The 11,721-nt window shown below is 50.1% G+C and overlaps 1 protein-coding gene across 1 annotated transcript in view; it reads left to right on the forward strand.

Moving 5' to 3' along the window:
• The window catches only part of amn (amnion associated transmembrane protein), a 52,061-nt gene that overhangs the window by 15,144 nt on the left and 25,196 nt on the right, over positions 1–11,721 (forward strand). Inside the window, exon 4 of the mRNA XM_038777336.1 lies at positions 6,250–6,337. Coding sequence (XP_038633264.1) covers positions 6,250–6,337 — 88 coding nt within the window. The remainder of the gene's footprint in view (positions 1–6,249; positions 6,338–11,721) is intronic.

The following is an 11,721-nucleotide window of genomic DNA, read 5'->3' on the forward strand; positions in this document are numbered from 1 at the left end:
TAGCGTGCGTTGTATGACACTTACTTGATGGCGGCTGCTGACCAGGCCCCTCCTTCTCAAGGTCTTTTGCTGCAAAGGTGTTCTGCTGGGAGGGCCGGCTGGTCAAGAAGAAAGAATCAGTCCTGGGACCTGACTTTTATAGGTCACAGGGGCTTCGCGCCCTTCTGGGTGGACCCTCTATAAACTTGCAATCGATTGGGTCTCTTCCAAATCGATTGATTTGAATTTCCCCTATAACGGGGCTGTTCCTTGATCACTGGGCGGTTCCTTCCACCTTATTTGTGTCCTTTGTCTCAGACTCCACTGGCGCCGGGATGTCTGACCTTCCATAGAATGTAGCGATTGCAGTTAACTGTTGTGTCCATTGTGCCTGGGAATCACCGTGAATCGCTCACTTAATATGCGCAGCTCGCAGCACAATTCTGTCTGGTTTCTGTAGCAGCTACAATACAGGGGATTCTGCAAACTGTTTGTTTCTTTGCCAATGTCCATTTTTCCCTGTAACCTTTGCGTTCTTCCATTTTGTGTGAGGAGGTGGCCAACCCAGGTGGCTACAATAGTCTGTGTGGTGTTTGCACATTTCCCCTGTGGGTTTCCTCCGGGTGCTCCGGTTTCCTCCCACAGTCCAAAGATGTGCAGGTTAGGTGGATTAGCCATGATAAATTTCCCCTTCCTGTACAAAGATTAGATGGGGTTCCATGGTTTTGGGAATAGGGCGGGGGAGTGGGCCAAGATAGGGTGCTCTATCAGACGTTTGGTGCAGACTCGAATACGCCGAATGGCTTCCTTGTGCACTGTAGGGATTCTACGGAGATGGATTCTAACAAGAAAAATATTTTTGACACTGGGCTGCCGAAGAAGAACTTAGGGCAGATAATATAAAACACTCTAGGGCGGCATGGTGGCACAGTGGTTAGCACAGTTGCTTCCCAGCTCCAGGGTCCCAGGTTCGATTCTCGGCTTGAGTCACTGTCTGTGCGGAATCCCGGTGTTCTCTGCGTAGGTTTCCTCCAGGCGCTCCGGTTTCCTCCCACAGTCCAAAGATGTGCGGGTTAGGTGGACTGGCAATGCTGAATTGCCCTTAGTGTCCAAAAAGGTTAGGTGGGGTTACTGAGTGCCGGGGATAGGGTGGAAGTGTGGGCTTAGGTAGGGTGCTCTTCCAAGGATCGGTGCAGATTCAATAGGCCGAATGGCCTCCTTCTGCACTGTATTTCTACGATTCGCTCCTGTCGACTAACTCGCTACAAAGCACTACACCATTGAGACATTTTCACATGTACCAATTACCCTGGCGTCCTCTCAGCAGTATGGTCAAGTAAACATTAAATTCTGAGCACCTCTTGTTAACTCATCTGAGTCTGTTCAAAGTAAAGCAGCGACAGTTAAAAATATTTAATATGTATTGGCGATGGGATTGACATTGAATTTAGTTCAGCACACTGGGCTAAATCGCTGGCTTTTAAAGCAGACCAAGGCAGGCCAGCAGCACGGTTCGATTCCCGTACCAGCCTGTCCGAACAGGCGCTGGAATGTGGCGACTAGGGGCTTTTCACAGTAACTTCATTGAAGCCTACTCGTGACAAGCGATTTTCATTTTCATTTTGTTTCATTAATTTATAAAGTTTAGTATCTTCTGGCTATAAAACTGTCGAATGTTTAAAGAAAGTGTCTCTGGCACACAGAAACCTGTGTAAACTTCCACTTTTGCTTCACCATGGAAATGCAATACTATTCCTCCCTCCACTAAGCATGTGACAGAACAAGTTTACCCTTATTTTGTTTTGGTGAGGCCTTTAATTATAATAATAATAATTTTTATTATTGTCACAAGTAGGCTTACATTAACGCTGCAATGAATTTACTGTGAAAATCCCCTAGCCGCCACATTCCGGTGCCTGTTCGGGTACACTGAGGGGGAATTCAGAAATAGTCTTTATTAATATAGTGTGTGAATGCCTGAAAAAAACATTTGCCATTTTGTCCTGTGTTCAACTTGCAGCTGATAGGGCTGAAGGAGTTGTAGGGGAGGGGGGGGGGGGGGGGGGGGGGGGGAGTCACATCTTTATTACTTCTTGCTATTTTTTCATCCGATGTGTTGAATTTAAATTAAACCAAATCAAGCCTCACCTTTAAAAAAAAATGAAACTGGATATGCTCTGGTTGAATGACAGGACAAAAGCTAAAACTGCTTAGTTCAAGGTCAACATTGCAACATGACTCTCACTGCACTACTGATTACCATATAGGATCTACGTGCAAGCAAGGTTGAAATTAGAGCGAGTTCTCGGGATGAGGAGTAGCAGCCAATCAGACAGCAGTTTGCCTTCATCTCTGAATAAATGGTTTCTTTAAAATTATGTGAGTTTTTTAATGGAAAAGTAGAACATTTTCAGATTTGGCTCCTAGGACCAGTCAGATGTAAAGTTCCATTTGCTCTCTCAACACAAATCTTACTGATTTCCCTTGAACCTTATCGTCCAGAACATGCGTCCTGGTCCCACAGTTTGGCCTTTTGGTACCCCCTGACACCATCATGGATTTCAGCTTCTTCTCTCTCATTGCTCCTCAATCCTCTGCTGGAATATTGGACCCATTAATGAACACTATTAATCACTGAGACTGTTACTCACTCCATTGGACTCCTGCATGAACCTTTAGGGCAGCACGGTAGCATTGTGGATAGCATAATTGCTTCACAGCTCCAGGGTCCCAGGTTCGATACCGCCTTGGGTCACTGTCTGTGTGGAGTCTGCACATCCTCCCCATGTGTGTGTGGGTTTCCTTCGGGTGCTCTGGCTTCCTCCCACAGTCCAAAGATGTGCAAGTTAGGTGGATTGGCCATGATAAATTGCCCTTAGTGTCCAAAATTGCCGTCAGTGTTGGGTGGGGTTACTGGGTTATGGGGATAGGGTGGAGGTGTTGACCTCGGGTAGGGTGCTCTTTCCAAGAGCTGGTGCAGACTCAATGGGCTGAGTGGCCTCCTTCTGCACTGTAAATTCTATGATTAATGAGTCATGATTAACTCTGCATTTTCCATTGGACAGCCTGCACCCCCTGATTGATTGTCACTCAAACAGTTGCTAGACCCGTTTTCTCTCCACAACTGTTCGTGAGCCTGGAAGCTGTTGTAAAGGTGCTCGAATCACACTCCACACCCTAGTTACAAAGCAACTTCATCCCATCACAGGATCTTGGGTTTAAACTTTTGATTCTCTTATTCTGTCTACTCCCTGCTCACACTTAGGACAGAGAGGAGCCATTAGGCTAACTTAAATATGGCTGCACCATATTCTGCCGAGGCCTGGGATCAATCATGGCGCTGTTTAGTGCTGGTCCACACAAGTCATTACAGACCCCTGGGTGGTCGGACTCTGGGCAGGGTAGTACCCTGGCTTGCCTACTGGCACCCAGGCTCCTTGGTACTGCTAGCCCAACACCTTGGCACTGCCACGCAGGCATCCAGGCAATGCCACCCCAGCACTGCCAGGATGCCTGGGTGGCAGTGCTAGGGTGCCATGCTGGCAGTGCCAAGGTGCTTGGGTGCCAGGCTGCCCATGCCAGAAGTCGGGTCCAGGAGTGCCTTGCCCATAAGAGGTGGGATGAGGGGCCTCGAGGACCCCCCTATGTGGTAGGTTGGGTGTAGTGGGCGGGTCTGGAGGCCGCAGTGGGGTTGTTGAGGGGCGACATTTAAAAATGGCGCCCCAATTCGTAAGTCATCTTCCTGCAATGGCGAGCTGAGCTGATCAGTGCAGGAAATGAGGCAAATGTGGCCTCGGCTGGGCGTCCCTCACAGAGGCCAAAAAAATCAGCAAAGTGCCATTAAAATGCACGGTTTTGTTGACGATGATGACGCCGAGAAACATCCGACCAAACAGGTCTCTGTTCTTGCCTTGTTAAATCACGTTCCTGGACTTTAAAAATTCTTTAATTCCTTATAAAAAGGAATCCTGGGCTTTCCAAACATAGACACAGAGTGCAAAAGTGTGGAAGCCATGGTAAAGCAGTATAAATCTCAATTTTGTCCACCGTCAATGCCGGAAACCTCCTACCCTCGTTCACAGCTGGGATTTTCCAGTGCTGGAATGGAGTTTTGGCTGGAATGCAAAATTTTCTGTTCTCGCTGGTAACAGGTCCTGCCAAGGACGTGACCAGAGATTCCCGCCCATTGGGTGGAATCATCCAAATATTTGTCAAAGAGTCAGTTTCAGCCTTAAAACCGGTGTGTAGCTCTCCAGCTGCACAGCTGAGCTTTCGCTCCAGATTTTCAGCACCTTGTCCAACATTGCAACTCTTTTGGAATTCTGCATTCTTCAAATTCTAAATTTTGTGCAACCCCCACTCTATTCCCCCCACCATTGGTTTACCTGCCTTCTGCCATTTGGACTCCACACTGTGGAATTCCCTCCATTCCTCCACCTCCCTTGTCTCCTTTGACACCCTCTTTAAAACACAACTCTTTAACTATGTTTTTAGTCACCTCTGTGAAATATCACTTTGGCTCAGTCTCAGTTTGATCTGATTGGAGCTTCTATGAAACATCTTGGGTTGTTTCACGATATTAAAAGCACAATATAAATGTTGGTGTTTCAGAGTGAGGGAGCCGGTTGTGCTGAATTGTGAGTCGGACCTTGCACTCGGGCAGGGCGTTACGGTAGCACAGAGGTTAGCACTGTTGTTTCACAGCGCCAGGGACCCGGGTTCGATTCCCTCTCGGGTCACTGTCTGTGCAGAGTTTGCACGTTCTCTCCGTGTCTGCATTGGTTTCCTCCGGGTGCTGGTTTCCTCCCACAAGTCCTGAAAGACGTGCTGTTAGATGAATTGGACATTCTGAATTCTCCCTCTGTGTACCTGAACAGGCGCTGGAATGTGGCGACTAGGGGATTTTAACAGTAACTTCATTGCAGTGTTAACGTAAGCCTACTTGTGACACGAATAAAGATTATTATTATCACGCACATTAGGAACCGAGTTGAGTTTGTCAAATTCATGCAGCCAGTGGAGAGAAGAACGTTTGCTTCTAATAGTCTGAGATTAACTCCCCATAATGTTGTACAAATTGACACTAAGATGACAGACGCTGGGTGCTTGGTACAGGAGCTGAAGACGCTACACACGAGCAATAGTGATGTTTTTCTGAAGCTGTGGTTAACTTTATTCTGCTGCTGATGCTGGTGAACTTTGAAATAAATGGGTTTTTTCCAGGCTGGAAAATTCCACTTTAATAAGGGTGAATAATCACTGAAAGTAATGTTTTCTACATAATGTAACATGTTAAAATATACATATTTTTTTTCAAACTTGTATCAAAGTAGGTTACGGCAAATAAACACCCCGGGAAACATTTTTCCCAACAATCAACTATACAGTTTGTACAGATTTTCCTCCTTTTCACCCCCCCCCCCCCCCCCCCCCCCCCCCCCCCTCCATCACCCACCATCCCCCTGCGACGAACAGCTCCTCAAACACGGTCACAAACATCCCCGATCTTTTCTCGAACTCCGCTGCTGAACCCCTTAACTCATACTTTATCTTCTCTAACCGCAGGAAGTCATACAGGTCACCCAATCATGTTGCTACCCCCAGTGGCGATGCTGACTGCCACTCCAGCCAAATTCATCGCTATGCAATCAGAGAGGCGAAGGCCAAGACATTGGCCTTCCTCCTCTCCATGAGCTCCGGCTTCTCTGAAACCCCAAATATCGCCACCAAAGGGCCCAGGTCCATTCCCTCCTCCACTATCCTGGCTAAGACTGCGAACACTCCCACCCAGAATCTTCCCAATTTTTCACAACCCCAAAACATCTGTGCATGATTCCCTGGCCCCCGCCCACACCTCTCACACTCATCTGTTACCCCCTGAAAGAACCCACTCATTCTCGCCCAAGTCATATGCACCCTGTGCACCACCTTGAACTGTATCAGGCTCATCCTTGCACAAGAGGAGGTCCCGTTTATCCTTCGCAGTGCCTCACCCCATACTCCCCAATTGATCTCCATTCCCAACTCCGCTTCCTATTTCTCCTTGATCTTCACCACCCGCTCGCCTCCCTGCTCCCCCAGCCACTTATATATATCCCCAATTAACATGTTAAAATATTACTGTCTAAAATATACACCATGCCCCAGTCCTGATCTAGCCCATAATACAGTAGTGTTAATATAAAACATTACAATGATGATTGATTTGGACTGCCATCTATTTGAATTGAAAATAACTTACAGTATTTATTTTTAACTTGATCCATTTAGTACATGCCTCTTGATGGGGAGTTCATCCTCAGCCACGGTGCTGGATTTGCTGCCAGTGATGGTCAGAGTGAATCAGGATGCAAAAGAGGTATAATGTCATTTAATCATTTACTTGTTTTACTTAAAACAGAACGTTATCAACCTGCCTAAAGCCCGTGGTAATGTTTAGCACAGGCTGGAGAAGCTGGCCTCCACCCCAACAAGACCCGCCTGTGAGCGATCAACGAGGCGAAGGTTAAAACATCGCTCTACCACCCCACCCCCCTCACTCCTGCCTGAAGCTCAGGCCGGTCCGACACCCCAATATGGCTTTGCACCCACATGGAAGACTCCCAAGATTGTACTGAAAACCTTTCCAGCTTCGGGCAGGACCAAAACATATGAACATGGTTCACGGAAGGGCAGGACGGTGGCACAGTGGTTAGCACTGCTTCCTCACGGCGCTGAGGTCCCAGGTTCGATACCAGCTCTGGGTCACTGTCCGTGTGGAGTTTGCACATTCTCCCCATGTTTGCGTGGGTTCCCCCCCCACAATCCAAAGATGTACAGGCTAGGTGGATTGGCCAAGCTAAATTGCCCCTTAATTGGAAAAAATGAATTGGGTACTCCAACTTTATAAAAAAAACATAGTTTGCAGGGCTCCTCCCACATTGCTCAGGCATCCTGCACCCTCGAACAGCCGGCTCATCCTTGATTTAGTGAGGACACCGTGTACACTACCTTCAGCTGTATCAGCCCCAACTTTGCACACAAAGTCGAGGCATTTACCCTCCGCAGCATCTCACACCACAGCCCTTCTTCCAGCCCCTCCTCCCACTTTGCCTTAATCCCCTCCACAGACACCCTATCCTCCTCCAAGATCCTCCTGTATATCGCCGAAACAACCCCCCTCTCCAACACCCCCACTGACAGCACCACCTCCAGCAACGAGGGGGCTGGCCCTATTGGGAAGGTCAGGGAAGCATTTTTTGCAAAGTCCCGCACCTTTATGTGACTAAACCCATCCCCTTTCACCAACCCATACTTCTTTCCCAGCTCCTCTAAGCTCGCAAATCGCCCCCCAAGGAACCAATCCTTGATTTCCTTAATCCCCATCTCGTCCCATCACCGAAGCCTTGCATCCATCCTCCCCGGCTCAAACCCATGATTCCCCCTGATCCACCCCCCCCCCCCCCCCTCTGACCCAGCCCCCAGTTCAAAGAGCTGCCTAAACTGCCTCCAAATCTTCAATGTGGCCACCACCACCTGACTGGCCAAGTGCTTTCCTGGCAGTGCCGTTGCCAGCGCTCGTAACCCTGATCCCCTACAAGAGCTCGTCTCCATCTTTACCACAGAGCACCCCCCTCCCTCCTTGCTCCAGCCCCGCATCTTCTCTGCCCAAAATACAGCAAGTTTGGGAGGCCTAACCATCCCCCCACCCCGCCTGTCATCCCTTCTGCAACACCACCCTCCTAATCCTGGCCACCTTCCCCCCCCCCCCCCCCCCCCCCCCCAATGAACGAAGAGATCAACTTGTCCACCCCCCTGAAGAAGGACTTTGGTAAAGAGACCGCTAGACATTGAAATAAAAACTCGAATCGCAGCAAAACATTCATCTTGACTGCCTGCACCGGCCCGCAAACCACAGAGGGAGATGGTCCCACCTTGACAAATCAGACTTCGCCCTCCCCACCAAACTAGTGAAGTTAAACTTCCAAAGTTCTGCCCAATCTCGGGCCACCTGCACTCCCAGATCCCTAAAGTGGGATGCCGCCAAGGGGAATGGTAGTCCCCCACGCCCGCTCCGACTCCCGATGGGGAGACCAGAAAATACTCACATTTTCCTCGATTCAATTTATACTCCGAGAACGTCCCCAACCCCTGGAGCAGCTCTATTCTACTCTCCACCGACGTGCTCAATTCAGAAATATACAGCAGCAGATCATCGGTGTATAGGCAAGCAAAAGGTGGCACAAGGACACCCCTGTCTCATACCCCGGTGAAGTGCTGAGTACCCCGAATTCATGCTGTTAGTGCGCATACTCGCCATTGGCTCCTAATACAGCAGTTGCACCCACGCCACAAACTTTGTCCCAATTCCAAATCTCTCCAGTACCGCCATTAAATAACCCCACTCTACCCGATCAATGGCCTTTTCTGCATCCAGTACCAACACCATCTCCGTCTCACTTACCCCCGCAGGAGACAGGACCACATTCAGAAACCTCTTCATGTTTGAGAACAACTTACTTCTCTTCACGAACCCCGTCTGATCCTCCCCAATTACCTTTAGAGACAACCTTCTAACCTTGACGCCAACACCTTGGCCCAATATCTTGGCATCTACATTCAATAGAGATATGGGCCTATACGACCCACGCTCCACCCGATCCTTGTCCTTCTTTAGTAGCAATGAGATAGAAGCCTGCCCCAAGTCTGCCCATCGTTTGCAGCAAGACACCCCTACCCATCGCATTCTCAAACATTGCCACCATCAACAGTGCCAGCTTGTCCTGAGATTTCTTGTAGCATTCAACCGGGAACCCATTGGGCTTCGCACCTTCCCTACCTGCATCCTCCCAATCGCCTCCTTCACCTCCTGCTCCCCCACTGGCTCTTCCAACCCTGCCCTATTCTCCTCTCCCAGCTTCGGATACTCCAGCCCTTCCAGGAACTCCCTCACCCCCCGCTCCTCCGGTGGCTCCGACCTATACAGGTCCCTATAAAACTCCTCACATACTTTATTAATCTGCTCCCCACCACCACCTTTCCCGCCATATCCCCTACTCAAACTATCTCCCTCGACGCTGCCTCCCTCCGGAGCTGGCCGGCCAGCATAGACCCTACCTTCTCCCCGTACACGGAGACCACCCACGCGCCCTCTTCAACTGACGCGCTAATTTCCCTGTGAACAACTGGTCAAACCGTGCCTGTAACTTCTCCTTCTTGGCAGGAGACCCGGGTCTGGGTCCTCCACATACGGCCCATCCACCTCCAAAATCTCCTCTATCAATCTTTGGTGTTCCTCCTTCTCCTCCTTATCTAGCACAGGGCTAAATCGCTGGCTTTGAAAGCAGACCAAGGCAGGCCACCAGCATGGTTCAATTCACGTCCAAGCTTCCCCGAACAGGCACCGGAATGTGGCGACTAGGGGCTTTTCACAGTAACTTCATTGAAGCCTACTCGTGACAATAAGCGATTTTCATTTTCATTTTCATTTCATCCATCTTAGCCTTGAACAAGTCCACCTCCCCCCTCAGTATTGCCTTCAGAACCTACTAACTGTGAGACCTTCCCTGTGCAATTAAACCCCACCTATCCCTCAATCATCTTCCCAATCTTATCATAAAAGCCCAGTCTGCCAACAACCACATGTCCATTCTCCACACCAGCCTCTGGTCTATCCCCTTCTCTAAATCCACATCCACCCAATGTGGAGCATGATCCAAAATCATGATTGCTGAGTCCTTTAACTTTCTAACCCCAACCAATAGCACCTTCCCCACCAAGAAAATGTTGATCCTCGAATACATCTTGTGTACCAGAGAGAATAACGAATACTCCTGTTCCTTCGGGTGTAAGGACCTCCACAAGTCCACTCCTCATGAGCCCAACCAATGCCTTCGCCTCTCCTGACTGGGCCAGTCAATGCAGCTGAGACCTGTCCACCCTCGGTTCCTGCACCATATTCCAATCCTCCCCTCACTATCAGCTTGTGGCTATCTAGATCTGGGATGGCACCCAGCACTCTCTTCACAAATCCCTCATCATCCCAGTTGGGGCCATATACAGGTGCCACTGCCACCAACCTGCCCTGTATCACCCCCGACATAATCACGTACCTGCCCCCCGATCTGCCTCCAGCTGAACCCTCACCCATTTGCCCACCAATACCGCTACTCCCCGAGCCCTGCTATCGAACCCCGAGTGAAGCACCTGACTCACCCAACCCTTTCAAAGCCTCACCTGATCCTTCACCCTCAGATGGGTCACCTGCAACAACACCTCTTCGGCTTTAAGCTCTTCAAATGTGTAAAAGCCCTTGATCTCTTCACTATCCCCCCAACCCCCTCACTTTCCACATCACTATTCAGACTGGAGGTCTCTCACCCCCCCTCCCACCCCTCCCATCCGCCATCATCATAACCCTGAGCCCTGCCCCTCAGGCCTTACCCCCCCCATCCCTTTGTTACCGCCAAACCCCTCCCTCCCAGAATCCCACCATCCACTTCCTCCTGCCAACACCTCACCCAGTATCGATCCCATCCTTCCATCTTTCACACCTCCCAGGCCATTCGAAACCTGTTCGACCAAGTTCCAACGACCGCTACCCCTCCCCACCACACTCCCGCTCACTAGCCAACCTTCGCTTCGTAGTGCAGAGGCCCCTGTCCAGTGCCCCTCTCCTCCCAATCCCCTCCCCCATAACCCCGTCCCAGAAAAAACAAACAAAATCAGTGCAATACTGCACCCAGAAAACTGCCAAAAAGCCCAATATGCTTGTCACCAACTGTAAACAAAGATAAACTCCCCTCCCCTGTTCAACCAACCCAAAAACCCAGGCATCCCCTCCCCATCAAATTCAAAACAAAAAACTACAAAAAATGGAGATAAAGACAAAGCACAGTGCCCATCCCCTCAGTCCAAGTTCCAATCCCAGTCCCATCTCTGATTTCAGTGCCAATCCTTCGGCCTTCACAAATGTCTCTGCTGCCTCCACTGTCTCAAAGTAGAAATCCCTCGAATTGTGCATCACCCTCAAATTCGGCGGGTAGACCACTCCAAACTTCACGCCATTGCCATGTAGTGCTGCCTTCACCCGTTTGAAGGCCGTCCATCTGCTCGCCAGTTCCACCATCAGCTCTTGGTATATTTGAAAACCAAAGCCATTCCACTTCACCCCCTGCCTTTGCTTTGTCCAATTCAAGACCTTCCCCTTAACATGAAACTTATGGAAGCAAATTATGACTGCTCTTAGTGGCCCATTTTCTTTTTGCTTTGGAAGAATGACTGATGTGCCCTGTCCAACTCACTTCGGGAGGGTTGCGCCCCCCCCCCCCCCCCCCCCCCCCCCCCCCCCCCCCCCCCCCCCCCCCCCTCCAACCCACCCAACAGCTCTGCCAGCATATTTGCAAAGCACTCGGTCAGCCTTGGGCCCTCCACCTCCTCAGGCAGGCCCATGATTCGTAGGTTTTGCTGCCACGACCTGTTCTCCAGGTCCTCCACCTTGGCTCTGAGCCTTTTGTTGGCCTCCACCACCTTCCGAAGCTCCTCACCCATCGCGGTGAACCGATCGTTGTGTTGCGACAAAGCTTCCTCCACCCCCATCAACTTCTCTCCCTGCTCCTGTACCTCAGCCGATGTCTTCGACACGGCCGCCTTCACTGGGGCAATCGCTGCCTCCACCCACCACTTCATCGCAGCCATCATCGCCGTTCGCATCACCTCCATGTGCTTAGTGAACTGTCTCTCAAACTCTCCGGCCATCACCTT

The sequence above is a fragment of the Scyliorhinus canicula genome, chromosome 2, assembly GCF_902713615.1.
Source record: "Scyliorhinus canicula chromosome 2, sScyCan1.1, whole genome shotgun sequence".
Lineage (NCBI taxonomy): Eukaryota > Metazoa > Chordata > Chondrichthyes > Carcharhiniformes > Scyliorhinidae > Scyliorhinus > Scyliorhinus canicula.